The 18,592-nt window shown below is 42.4% G+C and overlaps 1 protein-coding gene across 2 annotated transcripts; it reads left to right on the forward strand.

The window, feature by feature from the left end:
• Window positions 1-5,549: 5,549 nt before the first annotated feature.
• On the forward strand, window positions 5,550-18,349 carry LOC147124104 (G2/mitotic-specific cyclin-B1-like). 2 transcript variants are annotated; one of them, XM_085997583.1, is made up of 9 exons: window positions 5,550-5,648; window positions 10,136-10,267; window positions 11,363-11,491; window positions 12,497-12,664; window positions 15,875-16,033; window positions 16,501-16,737; window positions 17,241-17,381; window positions 17,494-17,604; window positions 18,122-18,349. In XM_085997583.1, exons 1-9 carry the CDS (start codon window positions 5,628-5,630, stop codon window positions 18,239-18,241), a joined length of 1,218 nt encoding a protein of 405 aa, XP_085853709.1. In that variant the 5' UTR covers window positions 5,550-5,627; the 3' UTR covers window positions 18,242-18,349. The 2 variants fall into 2 exon arrangements, with proteins under 2 accessions (XP_085853709.1, XP_085853797.1); XM_085997671.1 differs by having other exon boundaries at window positions 12,500-12,664.
• The last annotated feature ends 243 nt before the right edge of the window (window positions 18,350-18,592 follow it).

Genomic DNA, 18,592 nt, shown 5'->3' on the forward strand with positions numbered 1-18,592 from the left:
GCAATTAGGGATGGGCAATAAATGCTGGCCTTGCCAGCGACGCCCACATCCCATGAATTAATTTAAAACGTTTTTACTTTACCTGGTGTTCCTGAAGTTTCACACTGGGTCCTGGGGCTGTTGACAGTGAAGCTGCCTTGGATGAAGTATTGCATCTTTATTTATTCATTCAAAGGGATGGAGGCGTCACTGACAAGGCCAGAATTTATTGCCCATCACTAGTTGCCCTTGAGAAGGTGATGGTGAGCCGCCTTCTTAAAACGCTGCAGTCCGTATGGTGAAGGTAGTCCCACAGTGCTGTTTGGAAGAGAGTTCCAGGATTTTGACCCAGTGTCGATGAAGGAACGGCGATATATTTCCAAGTCAGGCTGATGTGTAACTTGGAAGGGAACTTGGAGGTGGTGGTGTTCCCATGCCCCTCCTGCCCTTGTCCTTCTAGGTGGCAGAGATTGCGGGTGTGGGAGGTGTTGTTGAAGAAGCCTTGGCGAGTTATGGCAGTGCATCTTGTAGATGGTACACACTGCAGCTACGGTACACCGGCGGTGGAGGGAGTGAATGTTTAAGGTGAGGGATTGGGTGCCAATCAAGCGGGCTGCTTTGTCCTGGATGGTGTGGAGCTTCTTGAGTGTTGTTGAAGCTGCACTCATCCAGGCAAGTGGAGAGTATTCCATCACACTCCTTACTTGTGCCTTGTTGATGGTGGAAAAGCTTTGTGGAGTCAGGAGATGAGACACTCGCCACAGAATATCCAGCCGCTGACTTGCTCTTGTAGCCACAGTATTTATGTGGCTGATCCAGTTAAGTTTCTGGTCAATGGTGACCCCCAGGATGTTGATGGTGGGGGATTCGGTGATGGTAATCCTGTTCCAGGTCAGGATGGTGTGTGACTTGGAAGGGAACTTGGAGGTGGTGGTGTTCCCATGCGCCTGCTGCCCTTGTCCTTCTAGGTGGAAGAGGTCGCAGGTTTGGGAGGTGCTGTCAAAGGAGCCTTGGCGAGTTGCTGCAGTGCATCTTGTAGATGGTACACACTGCAGCCACGGTATGCCGGTGGTGGAGGGAGTGAATGTTTAAGGTGGTGGATTGGGGGGCCAATCAAGCGGGCTGCTTTGATCTGGATGGTGTCGAGCTTCTTGAGTGTTGTTGCAGTTGCACTCATCCAGGCAAGTGGAGAGTATTGAATCACACTCCTTATTTGTGCCTTGTAGATGGTGGAAAAGCTTTGGGGAGTCAGGAGGTGAGACACTCGCTGCAGAATACCTAGCCTCTGACCTGCTCTTGTTGCCACAGTATTTATGTGGCTGGTACAGTTAAGTTTCTGGTGACCCTCAGGAAGTAGCTGGTGGGGGATTTGGCGATGGTAATCCTGTTGAATGTCAAAGGGAGGTGGCTAGACTCTCTCTTGTTGGAGATAGTCATTGCCTGGCACTTGTGTGGCGTGAATGTTACTTGCCACTTATCAGCCCAAGCCTGAATGTTGTCTAGGTCTTGCTGCATGTGGGCAAGGTCTGCATTATCTGAGGAGTTGCGAATGGAATTGAACACTGCAATCATCAGCGAACATCCCCACTTCTGACCTTATGATGGAGGGAAGTTCATTGATGAAGCAGCTGACAATGGATGGGACTAGGACACTGCCCTGATGAACTCCTGCAGCGATGTCCTGGGGCTGAGATGATTGACCTCCAACATCCACAATCATCTTCCTTTATGTTAGGTATGACTCCAGCCAGTGAGAGATTTCCTCTTGACTTTAATCTTGACTTTAGGCGATAGTGTAAAATGGGTGGCAGTGAATCAGCAGCCCGTTTCACATCTTTCCCAATTGACTTCAATGGAGATAAAAATCGGGAGAGACGTAAAACGGGCTGCCGACTCGCTATCGCCCATTTTATACTATCGCCCAAAGTCAAGACCTATCCCATTGTGGGGGCAAAGCACAGGAAGTCATAATATTAAAAAAAAGTTTCCTACAACCTCTTTTCTCATTTTGAGGGACACAATATTTTTCACAAAGGCCTTCGACACTGTCAACCGTGAGGGATTATGGAGTGTCCTCCTCAAATTCAGCTGCCCTCAAAAGTTTGTCACTATCCTCCGCCTGCTTCACGATGACATGCAAGTCGTGATCCTGACCAACGGTTCCACCACAGACCCAATTCACATACGAACTAGGGTAAAGCAAGACTGTGTCATCGCACCAATGCTCTTCTTGATCTTCCTTGCTGCAATGCTCCATCTCACCCTCAGTAAGCTCCCCACTGGAGTGGAGCTAATTTACAGAACAAACGGGAAACTGTTCAACCTCCATCGCCTCCAGTCCAGATCCAAGGTCGTCCCATCCTCTGTCGTCGAATTACAGTATGCAGATGATGCTTGCGTCTGCGCTCACTTGGAGGTCGAACTCCAAACCATCGTCAACACCTTCACCGAAGTGTACGAGAGCATGGGCCTTACACTAAACATCCGTAAGACAAAGGTCCTCTACCAAACTGCCCCCGCCACACAGTACTGCCCCCCGATTATCAAAATCCACGACAAGGCCTTGGACAATGTGGACCACTTTCCATACCTCGGGAGCCTACTGTCAACAAGGGCAGACGTCGACGACGAAGTCCAACACCGCCTTCAGTGTGCCAATGCAGCCTTCGGTCGCCTGAGGAAGAGAGTGTTTGAAGACCAGGACCTCAAACCTGGCACTAAGCTCATGGTCTACAGGGCAGCAGTGATACCCGCCCTGCTGTATGCCTCAGAGACATGGGCCATGTACAGCAGGCACCTCAAAGCACTGGAGAGGTACCACCAACGCTGCCTCCGCAAGATCCTGCAAATCCATTAGCAGGATAGGCGCACCAACATCAGTGTTCTTGCTCAGGCCAACATCCCCAGCATCGAAGCTTTGACCACGCTCAATCAGCTCCGATAGACGGGTCACATCGTCTGCATGCCTGATACGAGACTTCCAAAACAAGCGCTCTACTCGGAGCTCCGGTATGGCAAGAGAGCCCCAGATGGGCAGAGGAAACGCTTCAAGGACACCCTCAAAGCCTCCTTGAAAAAGTGTTACATCCCCACCGACACCTGGGAATCCCTGGCCGCACAAAGTGGAGGAGAAGCATCCAGGAAGGCGCCAAACACCTCGAGTCTCTTCGCCAGGAGCAAGTGGAAGCCAAGCGCAAACAACGGAAGAAGCGCACGTCAACCCAAGCACCCCACCCACCCTCCCCTTCAACCACCGTCTGCCCCACCTGTGACAGAGACTGTAGGTCCTGCATTGGACTAATCAGTCACCTGCGAACTCATTTTTAATGTGGAAGCAAGTCATCCTCGGTTCCGAGGGACTGCCTAAGAAGAAGAAGATTTTTCTTTCAAAAGAAAAAGCTTCACTCAAACAGAAATTGTGGAGTTATCTTCCAAAGCTGGAATTTATTGCCCGAGTAATAGTGGAGAGGCCAGTTCTGACTCATAACACAATCACACTCTCTTCCCTGGAATGTTCAGAACGATGCTCACAATTACTTTATTGAATAAAATGACCATCATCCGTGCACTTACCCGTCCAGATATTGTCCACGAGAGCGGTAGGCATACAGAATATCCCGACAAGGAGGTCGCTAATGGCAAGGTTAAAAATGAAGAAGTTGGTGACTGTCCGCATGTGTCGGTTCCTCACCACAATAAAACAAACCAATCCATTACCCAGCATGCAGAGCAGGAAGATTAGAAGGTATGAGGTTATGAAGACTGTGGCAACAGAAGATGTCTGCTGGTAAAAGGGAAGATATGTAACATTGCTCTGAAGGTGAAAATATGAAGTCAATCCATTTAAAAAGAGTGAGCCATATTCTTGGGCTGAAACATTCTGATCCAATTCTTCATTCAATGTTGTGATTCTAGATTAAGTAGGAAGGCAACATAGTTAGCGACATTAATTATCACATCACAGCTACATTAATACATCAATAATAATTTCAGCATTCTCGCTCCATTATTGATATGTATATAGTACAAGTTGTGCGCATTTCCTGTTTGCCATGTCACACTTCTTATGTCACATCTTGGCATCGTAGTTGAGTATATGCAAATTTCTTATGAGCCAATTGACTCAAATTTCACAACAACTGCAGCACATTGGAACTGAGCAGTGCGAACAATCTACCAATAAAGGAGCAGAAATGAAAACAATTCAAAAGATTTATTCAAACTTTTTTTTTTGGTCACTGTTCTTCATCTAGTCCCCTCAGAAAAAATGTTGAAAGTAACATCCATAAGGATAAAAATGAGATATCTCACAATAATATTGCACACGTATATCACCGAGCGGGCGCAGGACTTTCTGCGAAGGGAAGGGGAACAGCCAAAATTTATGGTCCAATGACATAGGTAGAAAAAGTGTTGTGGTCCTTCAGGCAGAGTTTCAGGCGCTAGGAAAAAGATTAAAAAACAGGACCTCAAAAGGTAGTAATGAAGATGGTTGGGCCTAGGACACTGCCCTGAGGAACTTCTGCAGCGACGTCCTGTGGTTGAGATGATTGGCCTCCAACAACCACAACCATCTTCCTGTGTGTTAGGTATGATTCTAGCCAGTGAAGAGTTTTCCCCCATTCCCATTGACTTCAATTTTACTAGGGCGCCTTGATGCCACACTCGGTCAAATGCTGCCTTGATGTCAAGGGCAGTCACTCTCACCTCACCTCTGGAATTCAGTTCCTTTGTCCATGTTTGGACCAAGGCTGTAATGAGGTCTGGAGCCGAGTGGTCTTGGCGGAACCCAAACTGGGCATCAGTGAGCAGGGTATTAGTGAGGAAGGGCCATTTAATAGCACTGTCGATGACACCTTCCATCACTTTACTGATGATTGAGAGTAGACTGATGGGGCGATAATTGGCCGGATTGGATTTGTCCTGCTTTTTGTGTACAGGACATTCCTGGGCAGTTTTCCACATTGTCGGATAGATACCAGTGTTGTAGCTGTACTGGAACAGCTTGGCTAGTTCTGAAGCACAAGTCTTCAGCACGACAGCTGAGATGTTGTCGGGGCCAATAGCCTTTGCTCGATCCTATTTTTCACTTTCCCAAAAAGGCAAGTACATTCTCAAAAAGTGGTGATGTTTTTAAGATATCTGTGAAAAATGGGGTCGAGTTGTGTGATGTAGCTCTTTCAAATCTACATTATTCATCTTGCATCGATGTAAATGCAAAATAAAAATCCAAATTCTACCTATACCAAAGGAAATGTTTTACAGTATCCCACAGAAAAGGCAGACAAACCTCATGGAATATGACAACGGTGGCTCACGTTCTGCCAGACCTGCATCATGACAAAAGAGGATGACCATTAAAAAAAGGACCAGAGATTATCATTTTTAAATGTAGTTTAAACATTGGTGGGGGTCCTTTTTGTGTGATGTCGCTCTTTCAAATCTACATCTTATCCATCGTACACCACTCCAGTCGATGAAAGTTGACTGGTTGGACGGTGTCTCGTTCTCAGGCTCAGAGTGGCCGTTTTCAGCCAATAAGGAACCTCAATTAGTTTTTCTGGTCTGTTCCAATCAGGACTTGAGGCGGCAGATTTAAAAGAACCGGAGAGCAGCAGGGAATTAGAGTGACTGATAGCAGTAGGAGAATGGCTTTGCGAACAAGAAGGGTACGGTTGCTACTAACTATTCAATGGCTGTATTTGAAATTTTAGAACGGCTTTTTACCATTGCAAAATGAAATTCATATTTCTTGTTTAGTTTTAGTGTCTAGGTTGAACTTTATCAAACCACTTGGCAATCTGGGCGCAAGCGGATTGTTGAAGTTCGACTAGAGTTTCAAATTTCGCCTATCGTTTAGTTTGTTCCCTGGTGCGGACACAATCCTTTCTGCGGATCATTGGCTATTTGTGTATTGCTGTCGTGTACACATCTATAACCGAATTCATTCGCCTTAGGGTTGTATATTAAAATAGCGCGAGTCTTTTACGCAATCTGCCTTCATAGCTATCATGACAACTTTGTTAATTGCCTGAAGAATGCCTTGTGGTGACCTAGTCAATAATGTAGTCTGCCTTGTTTCCACCAATTGGATGTCCATCTGCGTTGGACTTTCTTCCTCCACCCCTCCCCTCCTCCTGCATTCCTTGCCTTTTTAAGCAACTGTTCTTGCACGTAAAGACTCCTAGTTTAGTATCTAAATTCAGGCCCATGTTTGACACGTGTGTGTAGTGCTCTCGTGTTAATTTACACAGACACCTTTCTCTTTCCCTTCCCCCGCCCCGCCTCTTTTCCACCCCGCCTCCATTTTTTAGCTACAAGTAAAAGGCTGTAATGTATTCAGATCCTTCTAAATCAGTGAGCACAGCCTTCCTTACTTTTGTAGCTTGTTCCTAACTTTGGCACAGTATTCACATTAAGTGTCTTAGCTTGAGTATCCTTTGAACTATAAATTCCAGTGCTTCACTGATTACTTGAGATGTTGGTTGCTCTTTTGTAAATTAGTATTTAGCATTGCTTTAGAATTGAGTGCTTGACCCTATTTGGAACTGTCCCAGGATGAAACTATTAAAGAACAGCCTATGCCTCTTTCTGATCTCTTCTCGCCCATGTACTTTCCTTCTGGTCATACCCTCAACCACCAGCACCCCCTTCTCTTTCAGAGAGGCACCTGATTGCCTCTTAACCACTTGTTGTTTCTGCTTCAGTAGTCTTCTCTAGTAACTCATTCCACAACTCTAATCACTACTTGGTGATGATGGATATTGATCACTTTAACTAACTTGTGTTTTTTAAATACTTTAATCTATTGCTATAGTAAATTTACCTGGTTCAACTTTCAATTCTCATCATTTTTTTGAAGTTCCATTCTTATCTAGCTAATTGTAGCCAGCAAATTTCCTGCTCCAGCATCATGACCTCTGGTGTCACCCAAGGACCTATCCTTGGACCCCTCCTATTTCTCATCTACATGCTGCCCCTTGGCAACATCATGTGGAAACTGACACTGTTTTCAGATGTACACAGATGACACCCAGCTCCTTCTACCACCTCTTTCGACCCCTCTACTGTGTCTACATCCAGCACTGGATGAGCAGAAATTTTCTCCAATTAAATATTGAAGACCAAAGTCATTGTTTTCAGTCCCTGCCACAAACTAATTCCCTAGCCACACTCCCTCAACATCTGTCTTGAGGCTGAACCAGACTGTTTGCAACCTTGGTGTCATATCTGACTCAGTTTCTGACCACATCTGTGGCATAATGAAGACTGCCTATTTCCACCTACATAACATTGCCCATCTCTGCCCTTGCCTCAGCTCATCTGCTGCTGAAACCCTCAACCATGCCTTTGTTACCTCTAGACTAGCCTATTCCAATGCACTCCTGGCTGGCCTCCCACGCTACCCTATGTAAACTTGAAGTCATCCCAAACTCTGCTGCCCATGTGTTCACACTCCAAGTCCCGTTCATCCATCACCCCTGTGCTCGCTGACCTACATTAGCTCCCGGTTAAGCAATGCCTTGCTTTATTAAAATTCTCATCCTTGTTTTCAAATCCCTCCATGGCCTCGTCCCTCCCTATCTCATCTCCTCCAGCCCCACAACCCCCCTGAGATATCTGTGCTCTAATTCTGCCCTCCTGAGCATCCCTGATTATAATTGCTCAACCATTGGTGGCTGTGCCTTCTGTTGCCTAGGCCCTAAACTCTGGAATTTCCTTCCTAAACCTCTGCTTCTCTACCCTTCTTTCCTTGAAGATGCTCCTTAAAACCTACCTCCTGACCAAGCTTTGGGTCATCTGTCTTACTGTCTCATTTTTGTGGTTTGGTAATTTTTTTTGTCTTAACATGCATCTGAAGTGCTTTGATGTTTTAGTATGTTAAAGGTGCTATATAAATAAGTTGTTGATAAAGCTATTTTCCATTTTAAAGAGGGGGGTGGGGGAGGCCTGGATGGTGTACATCCCAGAGTACTAACTGAAATAGTGGAACCATTAACTAACCTTCCCAAAATCTTGGGCATATTTTTGAAAAGAATAAGGCAAGAAATGATAGACTAGTTACATCCACATTAGTGAGCACTTGGTAAAGCATAGGCAAATGTAGATTTTTTGCAAAAGACAAGGGGGGGGTGGGAAAGCAGGTCATGTTCAACTAATGTATGGCATAGAAACATAGAAGATAGGAGTAGGCCATTCGGCCCTTTGAGCCTGCTCCGCCATTCAATGAGATCATGGCTGATCATCCAAATTCAGTACCCTGTCCCTGCCTTCTCCCCATATCCTTTGATCTCTTTTTAGCCTTAAGAAATATATCCAACTCTTTCTTGAATATATTTAATGAACTGGCCTCCACTGCCCTCTGTGGCAGAGAATTCCACAGGTTCACCACTCTGGGTGAAGAAATGGCAGTAGTATCTGCTTGGCTCGGTGTTCAAGTCCCACTCTAGAACTTGAGCACATAATCTAGGTGACCCTTCAGTGCAGTGCTGAGGGAGTGCTGCATTGTTGTTGGTTCCATCTTTGGATGAAACCCAAAACCAAGGTCCCATCTGCATGTTCAATTGGCTGTAAAAGGATCCATAACATTACTTGAAGGAGAGCAGGAAGTTTTCCCAGTGTCTAGGTTGATTTATCTCTTGACCAGTTAATCCATTTAGGTTATATTGGCTACGTTACCCCCGTGGGACCTTGCTGTGTACAAATTGGCTGTCTTGTATTTGCTTGAAAAATGATTTCACTTTGAAAGAAATCAATTTTACCTGGAATCACTTTCACCTCTATACACTCTAGGTTGATAATACTTGAATTAATTGTGACTGTACAAAATAGCCCAGATGGGGTCTGATCATCAATAAAACTGCCTATTCTCTCTGTTAATGTAACCTGGTGTCTTGTATACTTTTTGTAAAACCAATGCCAGTTTTTATAGGTCCACTATCCCCTTGGATTTATTAACCAGCTGCATTTTTTCCTCATCAACTTGACCTAGACATCTGTAAAACAGCTACCTGTTGACTTGATGATCTAAAGATTCTGTTTGTGTTGTTTAGGTCACCTGACTCCAACATTTATCTCTGCAAAATTGGGAGATGTTGCTGTTTATACTCTTGTCCAAGCCAATATTTAAAAATAGCAAGGCTCCAAGACTGAACTTTTTAGGTTACCCTAACTTACTTTCCACTGTGAAAAGCTCATTTATGACTAATGAGTCTGACAGTGACAGGTACACATCTGAAATGTCCTAACCTGTCTTTTTTGTCTTTACAGATGCAATCTAGGTGTGTACTCCCAACATTTTGTTTTTATGACGACTGCCTTTTTTTAAGCCAGCACTTCCTTTTCCTCCTGTTCTCGCTCATTACCTTGATTTTTAATTTTCAATGTGGCATTCTGATCAGTCGATGACCACCTCCTTCTGGTCAGTAATATTAAACAGATATCCTTTTCTTCTGCAGTAGATATTAAAGCTATAGTTTCCAGGTATATTGGCTTTAAATATTCTATCTTTACTCAAAATAAACAAGTACTACCACAAAGATCTTGATTCTTGGATCACTTTGAATCTTATCTGAAAACTTTACTAGTTGCATTTGTGTACTGTTGTCTGCATAATGCATAGGATGCATCAAACTCCAATAGACAAGGGCAAAAGGAATGTACTAAATAGGAATGCTTCACTTTACATGGATATAAAGGTTTACGCTAGGTCTTGTATTTACTAATCGTATGCAATGTGGGTATTGTACAACTTGCATTTTATATAGCACCTTCTTGGCATAGTAAAATGTCCCAAGGTGCTTCACAGCTGTGTGTAATCTGACAAAAATTGACACTTGGCCAATGAAGGACATGTTTGGACTGTGACCAAAAGCTTGTTCAAGGAGGTAGGTTTTAAATTGGTGTGATGGTAACTTTTGTATACCAAAGATTGGTTAAAGTGATTTGGACATAAAGTAAAGGCCACTACTCTGGGTCTTGTATGTGTTGGAAGCAAAAAAAAAAAAAAAAATGTACTAGGAGATCAATACTAACAATAAATGAGAGTTTGACTTTTTCCCCCTATCCACGTGCTGAAACTTTACAATTGACTGGCTCCTGTTTTCTAATCTACCATAAAACACTCTCTCTCAATAACTGTTGTATTTTCCTCCAGGCTACCCGAGCAGCTGCTACTGCGGCAGATGCCCAATCAAAGAATATTCGACCAGTGGCTGGCTTGGAACACAGAATTGCTTTGGTGGATATCAAAAATAAGCCATGTGGAATTAAGTTGGTTCTGAAAAAGGTGAATCTAATTTAATTAACAAATAGACACTGAATTAATGAGTTCATAACTGGGGGAACTAAACATCCATTCTCTAACTATTTTCTCAATTTTGGTATGTTTTAAATCAATTGTAGCCTAGCAATAAACTAGCAAGACTATTTTGAGCAAACACCATGCTCCTTCAAATTAATTTTTCAGTATCTAGTTTCTAAAATTATCTAGTTTCTAACAGTTGGGATTTTAAACTTGGTGTTTCTTGCCTACTTTAGCTTAACATGTACACTTTTTACTGAAATTGCAATTTTGAATACTCATCAGTTTTGACTGCATTCCCAAATCTCCATCTGCAAGTTATTTTTAGCCTCCATCTCAAATCTTGATGGGCTTCTGTTTTTGAGCACTAGTGGAAGAAGAGGAGCCATGCTTGTAAATAGAACTTTCATTTTATATCGCTCCTTGATGTCCCAAGTGCTGCAATCAATGCATTGCTTTTGAAGTGCAGTCACTTGTGTAAGTAAACATGGCAGCCTATTTGTTTGCAAACATAACCAGTTAACCCTATTTAGTGGCCTGCTTGGGGCAGAATGTTGGCCAGGACACTAAGCAAATGCTCTCATTTCAATAGTGCCACCATGGGGTCTTTTACATCCACCCAAGCAGGCTGATGGTATCTTGATTTAATGTCTCCAATAATACTGGGTTTCCACTAAAGTATCATTGAGCCAAGTCCATAGTGGGGCTTGTACCCACAGCCTCCTGGCTCAGGTGAGTTATCAACTGAGCAAGTCATGGGGGAGGGAAGTCGGAATACAGGCAGGGGGTCAAGAATACATGTATAGTTGATGTGTCTTTTCAATCAGCAACCTAGATCATGGATATTGAGCTTGTGAACAGTGATAGATACTTTGGTTCTAGACAACATGGCCATTTCTCTAGTTTTGGGGAATCTGGGAGGGCCTTCAGTAGAGAATGTTCTATCTCTATCATATCCTAAGATTTGAACTAACTGCAGCTGCTGATCTTCTCTTAAAACCATGATAGTTGAGTTGGGGTGTTTGGTTAGGGTGGATATAACAGACACACAAACTCAAGAATTGTATTTGAACTCTGTAGGAACAAACAGTGATTGCTCCAAAGCTGGAAAAAATTGTGGCCCCAAAAATGGAACAAGTGAAGATGTGCAAACAACCAGAAATTCTACCGCCAAAAGAACACTCCACTGAAGATGTAGTAAAGCTTGAGGTTTGGATTTCACAAGCATAGTAAAACCAGTACATATGCTTTAAATAAGCCCTTGCTTGGTAATGTGCAATTTGGTTAATGGCACATGGAATTCATAATTGAAATAAATTCTTGTCGACCTGACATTTTTAAGTGCAAACTTTTGGCGATTGTTGGAGCCTCATGTTGTTTAAAAAGTTACTTGAGAAATTCAACTTTAACCAAAAGGAACTTTAATCAACAGGAATTAACTTTTTATATTCGAGCTTTTAAAATTGAATATCTTGTACCCCTGGGACTTGAGATTGTGGGCTAGTTTAATATGCTAGGAATAGCATACAGCATTTCAGAACTGAAAGATGGATTCAAAATGAAGGAAACTTAAATAATCCTTGAACTATTTCTTTTGCAAGATTTAGGGATCAACACAATTGCCAATGTAGGTGATTGAACAGTTTCAAAAGGGAAAATAGACTAGTTTTTGCATATGAAGGGATTCATGATTCTTGAGAGGATTCATGGCTAGATGGTTTTCTAGTTCTTTTCAAACCCAAGTCATCATTAATAAATGGAAAGTAAATTTCTTGTATTGAGGTAATTAAACAAAAAATTTGATGGTAAATAACAAGGTATTTAGATGGTGGTCATTTTTGTGAATAAAGACAATTGCTCCTCACTTTCCAGAAACTTTTCATTCACTGCTTTAGTTGGATGGGGGTGTATAGTTTACAATAAGTATTAGGCTGGCCTGTAGAAAACCAAATTGTACGTATATAGGCTTTATGCTGAGCCATCTATAACCAGTGAAGAGCAATATTTCAAATAGTGGATCACAAAGCAATTTAAGATCACTGGGCATACTAAATTTTGTGTTGGTAGAAATATGAATATTTCTGAGCACCTCTCTTCCAATAAGATGGCTTGTATGATTTACAATGGAAATGAAGAATTCTAAAGATGCTTGACTTTACTCCTCATGCCTCCTAGACCCATTCATGTTCAGCTAACTTATTGTATCTATTGTAGCAGGTTCCATCATCCCCAATGGACATTTCAGTATGCATGTCTGAAGAGTTATGTGAAGCCTTCTCTGAAATCTTACCTGTTGAAGATGTTGATATAAATGATGGCAACAATCCAATACTGTGCAGTGACTATGTTAAAGATATCTACAAATATTTGAGACAACTTGAGGTCAGTTTTCCTTTCTTTCAACCTTCAAGGTAGAGCTAAATCGATCCTAGTGGTGTGGAGCAGTATATTACCAGACCAAGATGGCAGGGTACCATATTCTGCAATATTGTCAAATAAACTGGAACCCAATCAAACAAGTATCTGGATAAATTTAAGTAGGAAGGGTAACTGGATAAATTTAAGTAGGAAGGGTAACTCTTACTAAATGATGGCCAACTGTGCTTTAGAAGGGGTAGATACCCTTTTAGGTGACCAAAAGGCTTCCAAGGGCAATGGGCATTTTGGCTAACCTGGACAACTTGTGGACTAGTAACTGGCTAAAGGAAGCAGAATGTAGTAGGCAATGGGACTGGAGATAGCAGTGTGACCCAAGGATTCATAACTGCACCCCACCCCCAGCAATCCTCAATGCCCTAGACTTCTGGACAATGTAGACAAATTTGAAGTTCACTCAACTTTGGGAGATTAGATTTGGAGCTGGGTGATAAAAGTAGTATGGACTCCTAGAATCAGACATTTACAGCACAGAGGGAGGCCATACAACCCATTGCCTGTGCTGGCTGAAAGCTATCCAGCCTGATCCCACTTTCCAGCTTTTTGTCCATAGCCTTGTCAGTTATGGCACTTCAAGTGCATATCCAAGTACTTTTTAAATGCGGTGAGTATTCCTGCCTCTACTACCCTTTTCAGGCAGAGTTCCAGACCCCCCCCCCCCCCCACCCTCTAGGTGGAAATTTTCAGCTCCCTTCTACCAATTACTTTAAATCTATGCCCCCTGGTTATTGACCTTTTTAAGAGAAATGGGTCATTCCTATCCACTTTATCTAGGCCCCTCAATTTTATACACTTCAATTAAGTCTCCCCTCACTGCCTCTGTTCCAAAGAAAACACCCAGCCAATCCAATCTTTCCTCATAGCTAAAATTTTCCAGTCCTGGCAACATCCTCTTGAATCTCCTCTAACCTCTCGTGCAAACTCATCTTTCCTTTAATGTGGTGACAAGAACTGTGGCCTAACTAGTGTTTTATACAGTTCAAGCATAACCTCCCCACTCTTGTATTCTATGCCTCTTTGAACAGCCCAGGGTTTGCACTGGAACTGACCAATAGCAACTGAAGTTCAATATGGACACATGTAACGTAGTGGGTACATCCAGTCCATGGGTGGGGAAAATAACTTGCTTGGTGGGGCTTAAGTTCTGTAGTGTCTGACTGGTCACCTGTCTGTGGTGTGAGGTAACAATAAACAGCAGCAAATGAGATGCTGAGCTTATTTTGCCAAATTGGTTGTTTAGATCCTCTGGGGTCATGCTGAAGGTATATGATGCCTTGGTCTGGTTGAACTGTAGTGTCGTGTACAGCTCTGGTTGCTGCAATGAGAACATTCAAGCCCTAGAGGCAGAGTAAACATTATCCAAATCTTCTGTTCTGTAGCCTTGTGCTAATGTAGTGCAATGTGGCAGATTCCCAGTGAGAACTATGAAATATGCCTTGCAGGTGTCTGAAGCCAAGTCCAAAACAGTGTGCTGATGCTGATACAAAAGCACTGAGGAATGTAGCAAGATACAAAAGCACTGAGGAATGCAGCAGCAAATTTAAGACTGATGTCCAGTATTTAGTGAACAGCTGGAATAAGTTGCCAAGAAGTGTGGTTGAGGACTTGGCCACTATCAAGAAATGAATAGATACTCTAATGTAACTGTGATGGGGTTGGTTTTCTACAAAGATATGATCAACTGGATGAAGGAAAGCTCATTTGAAAGATACAGCTTGATGCTTCCCAGCAACCTGAAAGCAAACAATTCACTTGGTTGGGAAGATTGCACTGCTCTGAAGCATCTACAAGGTAGAAACACTACAAATGTAGTCCCCCTCCTACTGACTGTTTTCCATCCTCAACTGCTCTTGCCCAAGTCATCCAAATGTTGATCCAAGATATTATGACTTTAATGATCTGGTGCTGGACCTTCCTAATTAAAGGAATGTGTATAGAGGAGTAGAAAATATTAGATGACCCTTTTGTCAATAAAATGCTGAATATTTATCTTTCATAGAATTACATATAATGTACAGCACAAACAGGCCATTCAGCCTAACTGGTCCATGCCAGTGTTTATGCTTCATCCAAGCCCCCCCCCCGCCTTCACCTAACCCTCCCAGCATAACTTATTCCTTTCTCCCTTGGTTTTTATCTAGCTTCCCCTTGAATGCATCTGCTATTTGCCTCAACTACTCCTTGTAGTAACAAGCTCCAATGTCTACGTAAAAGTTTCACCTGCATTCCTTACTGGGTTTATTAGTGATTATCTTGTATACATGGCCCTTAGCTTTGGTCTCCTACAAGTGGAAACTTCTTCAAACCCTTTAATAATCCTAAAGACCCCTCTGCTCAGCCAGTTTCATTGTTAAATTGTAGTCTTTCTAAATTGTGTTGTGGCTCATCTTGATCTTAAATGTTCATATCCTGTTTGTACTTGAGACCTTAACATGCAGATCAACTGCTCTATGCAAAAGTTCATAAATCAGCATGTAAATTTTTTTATTTGCTTATGGGATCTGGGTGTTGCTAGCAAGGCCAGCATTTATTGCCCATCCCTAGTTGCCCTTGAGAAGGTGGTGCTGAGCCACCGCCTTGAACCGCTGCAGTCTGTGTGGTGAAGGTACTCCCACAGTGCTGTTGGGTCGGGAGTTCCAGGACTTTGACGCAGTGACTGAAGGATCGGCGATATACTTCTAAGTCAGGATGGTGAGAGACTTGGAGGTGGTGGTGTTCCCATGCGCCTGCTGCCCTTCTAGGTGGAAGAGGTTGCGGGTTTGGGAGGTGCTGCCGAAGAAGCCTTGGCAAGTTGCTGCAGTGCATCTTGCAGATGGTACACACTGCAGCTATGGTACACTGGTGGTGGAGGGAGTGAATGTTTAAGGTGGTGGATGGGGTGCCAATCAAACGGGCTGCTTTATCCTGGATGGTGTCAAGCTTCTTGAGTGTTGTTGGAGCAGCACTCCAGACAAATGGAGAGTATTCCATCACACTCCTTACTTGTGCCTTGTAGATGGTGGAAAGGCTTTGGGGAGTCAGGTGAGTCACTCACTGCAGAATACCTAGCCTCTGACCTGCTCTTGTTGCCACCGTATTTGTGGCTGTTCTGGTCAATGGTGACCCCCCAGGAGGATGATGACTTCATGCTACCACAAGTGTATTTTATTTAAACAGATTGAACAGGCAGTGAGGCCAAACTACTTGGTGGGACGAGTGATAACTGGAGCCATGCGTGCTATCCTAATAGACTGGCTTGTGCAAGTTCAAATAAAATTCAAGTTACTTCCAGAAACCATGTACTTGACTGTATCGATCTTGGACAGATTTCTTCAGGTAAGAATTTTAAGGGGGCGTAGACTTCTTGCTTTTTGTTCCCCTCTGCAAACTGGCCCACCCAACCATTCTGATCCACCGATAAATGCCTTTTGAAAGATGTTTGCTCTTTTTAGTCTGTTCCATTGCTGTTTTTGTTACCAAAAATGAATGCCAGTAATCTTGACTATTCAATAACTTTCTTTGTATACAACTCATTCACTGCCATAGCAGTTGAATTCCAGCTATTGGGGAAGGGAAATGTACTTGTTTAAATAATTAACCAGTTCAAATAGTCAAATTAATACTGCCTTTTAAATTCTAGCTTAATGCTTCAGTGCCACAACCCAGTGTTTCTTTGAAACAAGTCTTGCCTACTCTTTTGTAATCCTGGCTGAAAAAAATCAGAACTGGTAATGAAGGCTCTAAAATATCTGCTGTGACACACAGGCATTGTAATTCTGCACAACTGACTTTCCTCCTTTTAGGATAACCCAGTATCCAAGAAGAATCTACAACTTGTTGGTGTAACAGCAATGCTTATTGCTTCCAAATATGAAGAGATCTATCCTCCAGATATTGGGGACTTTGTCCTCATCACTGATGATGCTTACTCTAGTGTTCAAATACGTCAAATGGAGAGATGGATTTTGAGGCAACTTGACTTTTCTCTTGGCAAACCACTTCCACTGCACTTTCTCAGGAGAGCATCAAAAGTTGCAGAAGTAAGCTTCCATTCTTTAACAAAGACCAAGACTGTTACACCATGTACTTGGACAAAGGGTAGCCATATATCCAAAATAACCAATATAGAAAATATTCAAAGCTTAATTTCAGAAGTGAATTTTCTAAGGTTTTAGTTTAGGGACAATAACTGTCATTGCAGATTGTTGGCAAGTGACATTGAGGTCTCCATTCAAACTTTGTGTGTACCTTAGCTATGCATAAATCTTCTTTCAAAATCATCTAATGCCAAACTTGGCATTTATTCCATTGCTTTGTTTGCTCCATCAATTCTATAACTTATTTAAGCTATTAATTTAATGAATTGGAGATTAGATGCACTATTGCATGGCTTGAGTCATTTGAGCTTTTTTGTCTTTTGTAGTTGGTCAGCAGCATCTGCAAATAGTTTTTAAACTCACTAAATTTATATTGTCATCTTCAGCTATTGTCATTTTTAATAAGGTCTCTAATTGAATAAATGTAAGCTTTACTCTTTGTTCAGGTTAACACTGACCAACATGCTCTTGCCAAATATTTGATGGAATTGACAATGGGGGATTATGAGATGGTGCATTATCCCCCATCCCTAATTGCTGCAGCTGCCTTCCACCTTGCTCAGAAACTCTTTAATTGTGGTGAATGGGTGAGTATACTTCCTTTAAAGGCAATGGCACTAATTCTAGCTTGACGCTCAGACATGTTTGTAACCAGGATTCAACTAGTGCAGTAAAAATGTGTTATCTGATTTTTCTCAGACTCCCCTCTTGCAGTATTACCTGGCCTATAGAGAGGATGAACTACTTCCAGTTATGCAACACTTGGCTAAGAATGTTGTGCAGGTTAATAACTGCCTCACAAAGCATATGGTAAGTTTTTTAAATTTGGTTTTAGTTTTTGACTTATAGAATGAAGGTTAGCTATTTCTCTATTGGAATTCCACAGGCTACATCTAGTTTCTAGATAATGTATCAGAAATGCAGAAAGGTACCCCAATAAATAACATCCCTGGGGTGTTACTACATTGAATGGTGGGCAAGCTGGCAAAAATACAACTGATTTACTGCACTCTACTCTCTTACACAAGTCTTGCTCAAGATGGTCAAAGGTGTACAAAAAAAGTACTCTTGCCCTACAGCTGGAAATGTACAAGCATTTGGCAAGCCATAAACTTCCCTCCCTGCCTCCAAAAAAGCAAGCAGTACTTTTCAATAGATTATTGGAGCAGAGATGGGCCAGGTTAACAGCTAAACATAACTACACTTGGATACCCTAGACTATCTGAGGCAACACAGGAGATTGGCTAGTGTGCTGTTAAATGTAGTTCTTGATAATTCATCATAGCATATGGTTTGCCAAAGTCCTTTAACTTATTTTCTTTTGCAGACTGTTAAGAACAAGTATGCTAGAAGCAGTCAAATGAGGATCAGCACCATCTTGCAGTTGACCTCTGCCATGATTCTCAATTTGTCAAAACCACTAATCCAACTGCTTCAAAATCCTTAAAGTTGTATGTACCATTGAACCCATTACTGGCTCTGTTTTAAATTATTTTTTTACTCTAGGCATTTTTTTATTCAATAAAGCCGCTTTTAATGAAAGTCTATGCTTCAACATGTATGTCAATGTAATACCACTAGGACCAGGATTACAGAAGCAGTGGGTTTGACTCTCCTCACTATCTGCACTCACTTGCATTTCATGAACTGGCAGATCTCCTCTTGAGATGAGCCTATCCATTAAGGTTCTGACAATGCCTCTAGAAGCTAGATGGCTGGCCAGATTCCATAGAAGATGATGGCCTAACTTGCACCATCCAGCCTAAATTTCACTCTGCCATGTAATTAAATGACACTT

The sequence above is a fragment of the Somniosus microcephalus genome, chromosome 1, assembly GCF_052327205.1.
Source record: "Somniosus microcephalus isolate GS21.2 chromosome 1, FLI_Smic_1.0, whole genome shotgun sequence".
Lineage (NCBI taxonomy): Eukaryota > Metazoa > Chordata > Chondrichthyes > Squaliformes > Somniosidae > Somniosus > Somniosus microcephalus.